The sequence below is a fragment of the Pollachius pollachius genome (assembly GCF_949987615.1).
Source record: "Pollachius pollachius genome assembly, chromosome: 3".
NCBI classification, from domain to species: Eukaryota; Metazoa; Chordata; class Actinopteri; order Gadiformes; family Gadidae; genus Pollachius; species Pollachius pollachius.
In genome coordinates, this window is record NC_136936.1 from 37,279,301 (window position 1) to 37,291,518 (window position 12,218).

General features: G+C 43.9%; 2 protein-coding genes across 3 annotated transcripts in view; both read right to left on the reverse strand.

Annotated features, from left to right (window-relative positions):
- The window catches only part of adarb1b (adenosine deaminase RNA specific B1b), a 110,944-nt gene extending 102,584 nt beyond the window's left edge, over positions 1-8,360 (reverse strand). The window contains exon 1 of one of the 2 annotated variants that reach the window (XM_079731595.1): positions 8,220-8,360. The gene's annotated coding sequence lies outside the window, so the exon portion shown is untranslated. The remainder of the gene's footprint in view (positions 1-8,219) is intronic. The other variant, XM_079731596.1, reaches the window with a different exon arrangement.
- Positions 8,361-10,883: 2,523 nt separating this feature from the next.
- Positions 10,884-11,825, reverse strand: LOC307072868 (olfactory receptor 4M1-like; the record flags this gene model as incomplete). Its single annotated transcript, XM_079732406.1, has 1 exon — positions 10,884-11,825. One exon carries the CDS (start codon positions 11,823-11,825, stop codon positions 10,884-10,886), a length of 942 nt encoding a protein of 313 aa, XP_079588532.1.
- Between the last annotated feature and the right edge of the window lie 393 nt (positions 11,826-12,218).

Genomic DNA, 12,218 nt, shown 5'->3' on the forward strand with positions numbered 1-12,218 from the left:
AAGATAATAAAATGCCCATGGACGTCCCTTTGCAAGTAGCCCACTCTGGCTTCTTCAAGCAACAGAGCTTCAGAAAGCCAGTCTTTGACATTGAATAGTGATGTCTCTCTCGCTCTCGCTTTTCCACATCAACTAGGCCATCTCCAAAACACTTCTAAGTTTATACAGTTTCCCTCTTTTCTTTACATCCAAAGTTTATTCAAGTCTGAAACAGCAGAATCATTTTACATTTTGGTAGGGATACAATTGGTAGGTCTTTTCTATGTTGAGACCGTAATTCTTAAGCTACTAAATGCATAAACAGATACTGGTATAATGAAACTAATTCTGCATTTGTTAGATGCATATTTAAACTCCATCTACAAATGCAGAAAGCCTATCTGCCCTATTCACTCCATCTACAAATGCAGATAGCCTATCAGTAAATTACTACAGAGGCGATGTAGCAGTGGTGCAACGGGTCACGGATTACCCGTGATCCGTACAGGTCAACCCTCACGGTTCGAGACGCAAGTCATCAGCGGATCGATTGACTATGTATTTAGCACATTGAGCCTGGTTTGTCTAGGATGAAATATAGTGGTTAACACCGAAATGTTGACTATTGGTCCTGCTGTCTCGGGTATTTGGCTCATTTCAAATCGCCCCTGCCTGCTTCAGAATGGCTGGCTATGGGCAATCACAAACCTGTCCTTAAAACAACCCTAAACCTTCGTTTTCAGAAATGTGCAACTCACCAAGTGGTTAGTGGTGTTCGTTGATGTTCCTGATAAAGTATCGTAGCGAAATACAGTTTCTGTCGTTTTTTATTTGGCATTTTGTATATCCCATTGAAACGGAAACCGGACCATAACTGGAAACGGAAAGGGGGCTGTTTATGTTTGGTTGTAGTCTTTTCGCTCGGTTGCCCATATTATATTTACTATGCTTAAAGGAAGCAGGATTATTACCTATTTTTTCTTTTTCTTTTGTTTTTACACATTTGAAGATTTTATTTAAAGTCACATTTGTCTTGATATCTTTTTTGTTGTTGTTGATCTGAAAATGATCCGACCCGTGACTCAAAAAGCGTGACATGATCCGAACCGTGAATTTTGTGATTCGTTGCACCCCTACTCTGGAGTAATTCTGTTGTGGCAGAAGGACACGACGCACATGAACCCGAAGTTACCCAAACTGGGGCAAAATATCAGATAGTCCAACGTATATCAGCTTTGGTACCACATAGAAACGATGGCCACTCCGCACTGACATTGACCAATAGGCTTTACACACACCATTGTTTCATATTTACAGTTTGAATCCCGCTCAAAATTAACTCCAAATCATTTAATACAAAAATGTATTTAAAAAAAGCTTCTGTAGCTTCTGCTTGTAGCTCACATGTTATGCTTAAAAAGAGATGTGCCGAAATGTCAACAGAGTTAATTTGGATACAGAAACATCTTATGCAAATTGCACCAGTCCAGCGATTCCCTGAATGTTTCCCTCGCTCCCTGCAAGGTGTGAGATCAGATAAATAACACGTCCTGAAATAGGCATCGGCAACACACTGCTCCACAGCGGAGCTCTGAGAGCAGACAATGAACCACAGACGTCCGCACCGGGAGAGACCAGGAGTCACGCATCACCTCACCAACCCAGTTGGTCTCTGGGCCCACCCTAGGCCATCCCTGGGCCAACCCTGGCCCACCCTGGACCCACCCTGGGCCCACCCTGGGCCCACCCTGGGCACACCCTGGGCACACCCTGGGCACACCCTGGCCCACCCTGGGCCCACCCTGGACCCACCCTGGGCACACCCTGGCCCACCCTGGGCCCACCCTGGCCCACCCTGGTCCCATCTGGGCCCACCCTGGGCCCACCCTGGCCCACCCTGGGCCCACCCTGGGCCCACCCTGGGCCCACCCTGGGCCCACCCTGGCCCACCCTGGGCCCACCCTGGGCCAACCCTGGGCCTACCCTGGGCTCACCCTGACCCACCCTGGACCCACCCTGGGCCCACCCTGGCCCACCCTGGGCTCACCCTGGGCCTACCCTGGACCCACCCTGGGCTCACCCTGGGCCCACCCTGGCCCACCCTGGGCTCACCCTGGGCCTACCCTGGGCTCACCCTGGGCTCACCCTGGACCCACCCTGGCCCACCCTGGGCCCACCCTGGATTATTGTATGTGTGCAAGTTTCCCTGGCAGCCACACTGGAGCCAATCACAAATTCCTCTCTTGGGAACAATGATGAATATTCGATTTGATCAGTTCAAAATAGTATTCTGGATGCTTTCTTGGTGTTGCGAGTGTGCACGTGTGTGGGTCGAGGTTAATGAGTCAGCGAGTGAGTATGCGTGAGTGTTTGAGACTTTTTGGCTGGGTACTATATCACATTGTATTGATATCGTGATATGAGAGTAGCAATTGTCATACATTTTGGATATCGTAATATTGCAATATGAGACTAGATATGTTGTATTACATTTAAGGTAATATCGTTACATGGCATATGTGCCGTCTTTACCTAGTTTGAAGGCTGCATTACAATCAAGTGATGGGATTTATTTACCAGTTTTAGCTGGTAAATAAAGGAACTGTCAAAAAACTGTCAAAGCTAAAACTTTGACAGTTTTAGCTGTTATTATAAAACTTTACCTTAAAAAAAAACAATCATCAGTCATCATCGTTTCCCTACAATATTGAGGTTTGTGTCAAAAATATTCTTACTTGGTTGTTTCCATATCAGCACCCCCGTGAGTGTGTGTCCAAGGCGCTGACCATATTGTCAGTGTGAGGAGTTTGATGCCTACCTCATCTGGCATGTATGAGAGTCATTTTCTCCTTTAACTCTCTTCCAAGAGAAAAAAAACTTGAAAAATGAACAGATGACAAAACCACAAAATTAGTTCTCTCTCCCTCATCCCTCTCTCTTTCCCTCTCTACCCTCCCTGTCCACTCACTGCCGTTACACAACACCACAACGAACACAGCCTGACGTATGCACAGCAGAAAGATCACCGTTCTCACCACCACCCTCAAGGCTGAGTTCCCTTGCTCAAAATAGAAGAGCAAGGCATTACGCAAGCGGACCTGCGACCCTGCCGGCGTGAACGCTGACTTCAACCAGAGCTCGGGACGTTTGGGCGACCGGGAGGGCAACGGGTTGGAAGCGATGTCGCCCCTCTCTGAAGGAGGGGGAGGGGGTGCCTGATGTCTCAGTCACGCACGCCGGGAATCGCTTTGATTATCTCCTCCTATAGTGTGCTGCTGTGATAAATTCTGCCCCAAGCAACCCCTATCGCTCGATACGCAAGGCTACACACACAAGCCCTCGCACTAGAGAGGCTAGACCAACCACTAAGGCTAGATGCTAGGCTAAACACTAGCATTAGATTAGCTAGGCTACACATTCCCTAGTGCTAGTAGAGGGGCTAGGATAAACTCTAGCACTAGGAATGGTAGGCTAGGCTAACCAGTAGTACTATATATACTAGGCTACGCAACCCCTAGAACTAGAGACGCTACACAACCTTATGCTAGATACACAACGCCTAGCACCAGTGACACTACACAACCCCTAGTATTAGTGAGGCTAGGCTAGACAACTCTAGCACTAGAGCAGCTACACAACCCCTAGCACTAGGGAAGCTAGGCTACATAACCCCTTCCACCTCAGACACTCAGTGACAAAACCCCTAGCGCTAGAAACTCTACACAGCCTCTCGCACTTCATACCCTAGGCTACAGAAACCCTAGCCCTAAAGAAGCTAGGCTTATCCAAACCATTTCTTTAGTTAGACCGCAGACACAGTAGAGGCCGAGCCTCTACTTTCGTGCACTACATCTCTTCTAAAGCGCCTTGATATTCAATGATACTGCTATTGCAAGTCTAGCTGAACGCAGAGGTGTGGCTATAAACGGAAGGTAACACTACTCCTAAAAGGTGTCTGATAGGCATCTTAAGCCGCAGCAAGGCAAACCTGCCAGTAACACTGTTTATGTTAAATATTTACTCACAGACGAATTGGAGGCCAAACGGAAGTTGAGCGCCCCGGTGCGTGCGCTCTATGCCACGCTAGCGACTCTTAATGCGCCGTGGTACCTGTGCCAGGATGGCCCATTACTCGGGTGGAATGAATTCCCTGCCCGCCACACAACTTAACTTAATTAAGATAATTAAATAAATAACCCAGCAGCTGCGGCATGCATCCTGCCCCTACCACTGTGCCGTTTAAGGAATGAAACTTGTGAGCCTGCTCTAAAGAAACAGAGTCCAGGATGTATGGAATATGATTATGGTTTATGTGGGCTCCGTCTATGGCGCCATTCCCAACACTGGAGGATGGGTAAGAGAAGTACGATTTGTTTTGTCCTTCAGCCTCGCTATCTAAATGCAAGCAAGAGAGCGAGGATGTTTAGGAGTGTAGATTGCAGTCGGGAGGAGCAGCAGTGGCGGTGGCGCTAATTGCTCTACTCTGAGAAAGGCTTTGGAGACAAAACCGGCGACACAGCGGCAGGGACCACAATGGAGAATAAACCATTGTTCTCACCATGTTAGGTCAAGCAGACGCAGGGCAGCGCCATGGCTCCCGTGTGACTAATACACCACCACCACAGGTGTCTCCTCACATTCAATGCATCTTGATCAAAACAGCACGCCTGGCTACGAACCCAGCGTATCATGTTTACCCAAGACCTATGAACATCAAAGTAATGGATGCTGCAGATAGTTAGAAGGGGCTGACACAATGCCTCTCTCTCTCTCTCTCTCTCTCTCTCTCTCTCTCTCTCTCTCTCTCTCTCTCTCTCTCTCTCTCTCTCTCTCTCTCTCTCTCTCTCTCTCTCTCTCTCTCTCTCTCTCTCTCTCTCTCTCTCTCTCTCTCTCTCTCTCTCTCTCTCTCTCTCTCTCAACAAGCCTTGGTTTGTGCCCTGCGACGTTATATTGTTAAATCTGTGCAGCGCAGCATAAGATTCCCTCCCCCCCAGGGTCGAATGCATCTGCATAGTAACTCCCGCTAGAGATGGCCGCCGCTACGGACAAACAGACTGGTCAGGTTTTGTAAAGCAGCCACAACTTGTGTGCTGTCCCTATTTGGCGTAGACATTGGCCATGTTTAACTACTATTTAGCTGATGCTTTCATCGTAAGTGACTTAGAGTATAACCTTTTTTATCCTTGTCTTTAGGGAAAGGAAAGGAGTTAAGACATCTTGCTCAAGGATGCCCACAGGTTTGGCGAGGTAATGTTCGTTCACTAACACATAATGGTGTGCATACGTGTTTGCCTTTACAATACATTGGTTAAGACAATGAACGTGGAACATGATTCATGAATGTGTGTGCATTTCATCGTCGACTTTAATCCCCCTTTTGAACAGTGAGAGGGAGAGCACTGATGATTCAAGGTGATTTTGGAAAAGAAAACTGTGAAAGCATGAAATAAACAAAGAGAAAGATATCAAAAGATGTATTGACTTTGAAAATGCCACGCTCAATCCACAGACTTCAATATGAATAGGAGAAGATAAATAATAGACCTCAGAAGTAATATTCAGAATTCCTGTCCCCCCATGCCAAGGGGACAGAGTCCCACAAGACACACACATACACACAGGCTGTAGTGGTTCAAGTAGTCAGCTAGTGGATTTGGTGACCTAACCCCAATGTCATGCCAATGAATTATCAGATGGTGACCTAATCATATTGTTACCCAATAAATTATTACAGGGAAAATCGCTTGAGGATTTCTGATCACACAATGACAACAATTGGCCTCTTGTTGAAAAAAGTCTCTTTCCACTGGCTTTTCTTTTTCCTTTTTAAATTTATAGAGAAGGAAGATGCTGCATGATGTAAAAGCTGTGTTGGAAAGATCAGTTCTGGTCGCTGCTAAGGTTATCTCCAAGGCCTTCGGAGTGAGGTAGCTCAATCCAGTGTTCCGCTAGCACACAATGCGGCTACGCTCCAGGGTAGCAGGTGCTGTGTTTAGCTCCAGGGAGCTCTCTGACCCCGTTCAAAGGCAGGTCGCTTGCTGGTTTTTAGACGCTGCCAAAACAACAGATATTCCCTGCAAAGCTGATGTCAGAGAAACACCTAGGTAGCCTAAACACACAGATTAGAGCTTCCAACAGCCAGCCCCTGTCAAGGGACCTGCTACATAAAGCATGGGTTCAGAAAAGCCACCTTTTTTACATGACTTTACCTGACTACCTGATGTCCTGTTGTGAGTTGAATTTTTGGTTAATTCTGCTTAAATTTGGAAGTCTGAGAACGGTGGTACTTCTGTGAAGGCACACTTTTTGGTCTCCATCTATCAAAGTGTCAGACGTAGTACTCAGCGCACAATGAAAATGTGCCCGATGAGGTAGGTTTAGACCCTTATTCCAACAGAAATAACATATTTTAAGAGGAACACTCTCAGAAAGAAACTTATCTGAGAGGTAATAAACGATGTTTTGCCCCTTATCCAAATCAATGAGAGGCCGCAAAGAAGTTACTTCCTGAAGTCAGAATTTCCTCTGACCGTTTTAGCTTGGCTGACAATTCTAGTCTCACAAATCGGATTTAAGATGAACAGCTAAAGCCTGATGAAAGACGAGCTCACTGGTTGAACAGGGACGTTTTATTTTCTTTATCATATATTTCGAGGCGGGTACCTGTAGACACTCGTCACATGGAATGGGTGTTTACTGGACCGACCTAATCGGCGGAACGACAACAAACGTGATATGGCCTTAAATTGATCCAGAAGAGGAGGACTGATTCTCCCCAGTGTGGGGATCCCTCCTTGGCACGTTCATCCTTGCACTTGGTGTAGGGGTGAGGGCCACGACTACAGCTTTCCAGAAAAGCAGTGACAGGGTTAACAGAGGGCACTGTTTCCCTGTCAGCCTGCAGCAATTCATGAGGCAGAGTAGCATCCACATCAGTAGTACCAGCTTTACCGCTACAGCGTCCAGAGCTACTGCTGCACGTCGTTCCCACTAAGGCTGTGAAAAGAATGCTAGAAAGTTGAGTCGACCTAAAGACCATCGGCTTCATTCTTCTCTCCACAGACACAACGCAGGTGAAGGTTCCTTAGGTCACTTATGAGCACTAGACTGGGCTCCCGAAGGGTGCATGTGTTATCATGGCGTCCTCCGTCTCGCCTCTCCCCTCTATAAGCTGTCACCTCAGCAACTTGCAGCAGTGGTCTTATGAAATATCTAGGACTTGGTGGAGTAGGCCTTCCGGCTCAAACATGAGTCAGATCGTTTAATATGGAACTGGGATATAAGGGACATGCAGCATCTCCATTCCCATCAGCACTTGGGTCCTGTCCACCTAGGCCCCTCACCTTCATTTGTAGTTCTAAAAGAAAACACAACTATTGTATAGCAATTAATCAACCGATTTATTATCACTTGATGGACAAAGTGCGGTGGCTCTTTGATTAAGTACTTTTAGAAGGTAGTCATCAGCCAAAATGGAAGTTGCTGTTGACTTTTGGGAAATCCATTTACACCAACACAATTATTGTCATTCAAGTGCAACCTCTATAGGTTTCTATGAAATACAGTATTGCAATACACTGCATTGTATTAAAGGGTAGAGACAAAAACAGATTGCTCAATAGGTCTATTGTTGAGGACAAATGCAAGAAAACCATCAGAAATAAGAGACTGGTTTTGGTAGGTGGCCCAGCAAGCAAGCAGCAGGAAAACTGCAGTAACAGGGGGTTTGAAGCAAGTATTGAGCGATCTGTCGTGAAATGATAGCTGTTAAAATGAAGACATGCGTTGCGTTGTACGGCAATAACACGTGTATGAACAACGAGCCGATTATAAACATCCGTCTTCAGATCCGTGTATCCAACAACCAGAATATCAATCTAGTAGCCTAGGTAATATTTGTTTAGACTGACAACAGGGCTGAATAAACTGCGCTTTGAACGATGCGGTCCTTCACTGCAAGATCACCGCACCAGTGAGTCCAACGAAGAAGGTGACAGCCATGAATCCAATAGCCTGGACATGCTGGTGCCCGGACGGATCATTTAGAATAACATAGAAAAGGACCAAAAAACATTTATTATTCTCCAGGTGGCATTCGTGTCAATTTGATAATTTCTGCAAGGTTCTCATGGTTTACCATTACATAAAACACACCCGGAACCCAAGCAAATTATCCCCATGTTTTTTTGTTTTTTTGTCGTCCGCCGCACCAAAAACAAATACCTGAACAAACGACTCACCGCTTGAGGATGATTGCAGAGCCAAGGTCCCCTAGATCTGAGAAATCCTCTCCAAAATGTACATCAGTGTGTGAAGGTTTCTCGTTCTGTGACGCTGGCACGGGTTGAAAACAGCGGCGGTTGATAAGTCGCATGTACTGCAGTGCACAGTCTGAGTGAGCTCTACTGGCCACACATGCTCTCGCGTTGTTGCGCGCCGTGAGCGCAGAACGTGGAAGGAAACCGCGTGCTCCTCATTGGCCCAGGAACCCACTAGGTACCCGCCCTCGCTTTGGTTGCCTGCCTGGCTCCGGAAGTAGTCTCGCTATTCGTTACTTAATTTCCATTTTTTCTTTAGTATCCTTTTAAATTGTATTTTAAGGACATCCAATCAAACGTTTCAGTCGAATTGTTCTTGTGGTTAAATTATCCAGTGATACTATATGAAGTGATGCATACAATAAACGTACATTATGCGTGGTGTGTGCGTGTCTGATAAGCCAAAAATTAGTTTGAACCAGAGACAAGTAATAATGAGTAACAAGGCATATCCTGTTATTTTCTAAATTTAAGGTCGGTATTTGATATACATTCAGTGGTAACACTAAAATAAGGGTACTTTTATTAACGAATAATTAATACAATAAAGAGAATTATTGTGTAGCAATAGCAAATGGGTTAGGGGAGGTGTATTAGTTGAGATGGGTCAAGGGTTACCTTAAAAAATGTAGACATTAATACATTAGTTGACATGAACACCATTAGTAAATAAGACCATTTGTTAACTGTTATCTAACTGTATCTTATTACTGCATCAACTAATGTTAATGAATGCATAATTAATATACCCTAATTGTAAAGTGTAATTTAGGTATGAAACTGAATGCCTAAGCTCAGTGTTTTGTGGCTTGACCTAAAAGTGTATCTCTGACACCCAGCTAGTCCAGAATGCAGCATTCATTTAAGTTACTGATGGACAGAAGACATGCACCATAAACCCTAATAACTGCTGTTCCCTGGCTGTCTGTGAGATGTTGAATAGAGTACATCGATCATGTAGTGCTCTCACTGAACAGAGTTACAGCCTAACTGATATGCGGTACTCATACGACTCTGGACACACACACAAACACACACACACACACACACACACACACACACACACACACACACACACACACACACACGTCACACACAAGGCCACAAAAGTTTAGTGTTCACCAATAACACAAGTCATTTGTGAACACAAAAAAGGCCAACTCGTTTAATTCACTTCACAACTTGCTTGTATAAGATTAAACCTTTATTTTTGTTTCCTTCACATACTTTTCAGTCTTTATCCTAAACTATTTATCTGTTTATATTAAGTTCTAGGCCTACGTATTTGTATCCCTTTATCTATTCAATAATGTTCTGAATATGTTATTTTTGTGTGGTTTTCATTATAACATTTAATTAATTTCTGAAGTTCATTATAACATTTGGTTCATTTCTGAACAGATCACACTTATTTTTCTAATATAATGGATATTTGTTTGATTATGTATGATTATTACAGAACAGAATGATGTGCATTATCTAACTCTGAGGGAATCTCAATCATTGATCGTCCCAGCAATAGCAACGACAAAAACAGAACAAAACAAAAGAAACATGAGTATTAAATCAGATTGACATGAGTTAGATGTGTTGTAGAATGTAGTTATTGTGAAAGTGCAGTTAAGGACAGGATGTGAGAGAGTGTGATGTGTGCACCCTTAACTGTGAATGTCGAGGACCTAACAGATTCCTCCACATGATTAGCATATATACAAATCACACATTGGGAATCCGCACAGCTCTCTACCTATCAACCAATGCAAGTTACTCATATAAAAAACAAACAATCACACACACACACACACACACACACACACACAGATACAGACACAGACACACACACACACACACACACACACAGACACACACAAACACACACACACACACACACACACACACACATACACACAACCTAAATATGATTTAACAATATTTTTTTCTTGAGGTTGTAATAAGACAAATCAGTTGTAGTTGTAGGCACGTTATTCTCCGATTAAAAAGGGCGAGCATAAATTCAGCTGTGGCCTTGTGCAATAGTTAGAGCGTAATAACAGAAATGTACACTAGAAGGAGACATATGACCACACATCTGTTTCAGCCCTTTACACCTGATATAGCCGACTGATAAGCTTCAAATTCGACGAGGGACAAATTTAAAAGCACATTAAAAGCATGTAAATAATGACAAATAATGAATATAAATTGTATGGATATCATTTTAAATGTTATATTAACATTTTGAGATAATCCTATCAGCAATTTGTCGAATTTCCAACAGCTTTGTTAAAGGGTTAATAATGAATTGTATAATAATAGCACATGATTATTAATAACTGAATAAAATAAAACAATGACTATTTGCCACATTGATACCTTTGGATTATGAATGTTTAAAAAGTATATATATTTTATATATAATAAACGTACACTGGTAAATACTGAATGTTATATATATATTCCATAATCTATACCATAATTTACATTATACTATAGAATACAAGAAGATATCGACAAATCTAAATGTATTTCTAAGATGATTATTGTCCACAGATGAACTCTTGTCCACACACTATTTTGTGACTACTACTACTTGATCTTAACATTTAAATAATACAGAATCTTGTTGCGTACTTTGGTCAGTTTAAATCCATACATGAGGGGGTTCATGATCGGTGGGATGATCAGAAACTCTATGGCGATGAAGTTCTGCAGCGACGGTGAGATGTTTTTGGAGCCGAAGCGCATGTACATGGTATCAAAGACGATGCTGGACATAAAGGTGAGAAGACAGGTGAGATGGGGCACACAGGTCTGCATGAACTTCTTCCTGTTCTCCATGGATCCCCGACACGTCCTCACCAGGTACATGTAGGACCAGATGATCACCAGCCCATGTAAGAAGTACACCAGTATGGTGAGGTACGCCACGATGCTGTGCACTGTGGTGTTGTTCGACGGGCATGCCAGCAACACGATGACCCAGTTCACGCAGTACAGCCGCTGGATCTTGTCACTGCACAGCGTGAGCCTGGACGTAAGGGTGATGAGGACAGCTAGAAAGCTGAAGGGTGTCAACCAGGAGAAGCAGACCAGCAGGGATAGCCTGTGCTTGTTCATGACACTGTGGTAGCGGAGGGGTCGACAGATGGCCAGGTATCTGTCGTAGGCCATGACGGAGAGAATGGACAGGTCGCTGCATGCAAACGAAAACATCACAAAGGCCTGCATGAGACACCCGTTGTAGGAGATGATGTGAGACGAAGACAGCAGGTCCAGGAGGAATTTGGGGTAGAAGCCTGTGGTGCCGTAAAGCCCGTTAATGCAGAGGCAACACAACAGAATGTACATGGGCTCATGTAGGCTTTTGTCCAGGACAATGGTGAGAATCAGAGCGCAGTTGATGGTTACTATCAAGCAATAATAAAGCAAGGTGGAGGTAAAGAGAACCACTCTATAGTTTGTGGTCTCATTCAACCCAGAAAGACTCAACACTGTTATCATAGAGATATTATCCATGATCATGTTCATATGTCTACAACATATTCATCAATGAAACTATACTACTCTCTGTTGTTGTCACACAATGCACATTAGGGTTATAGTGGTTAGAGAGGGAGGGATTCTCCTGTACTCCTCATCCCTGAAGGGTTCCTCCTCTTTGGTGTCTGTTTAAATATAGTCAGAAGACAGTCGAGGCAACCAATGAGCATACAAGCAAAATTCAGCATTACAGGAACTATCTTCTTCAGTGGACGTTACATTGGAATTAATCATATTATGCTTGACAATGATAATCATGTATGTACTTAAAATATTTTCAAATACACTCAAATAACTTTTATAGACCTTAAGTGTTTCATAGACTTATGAAAGAAACTTTGATGCTAGGGTTGAATCTCAATTGCCAGAAGGCTATTGGCA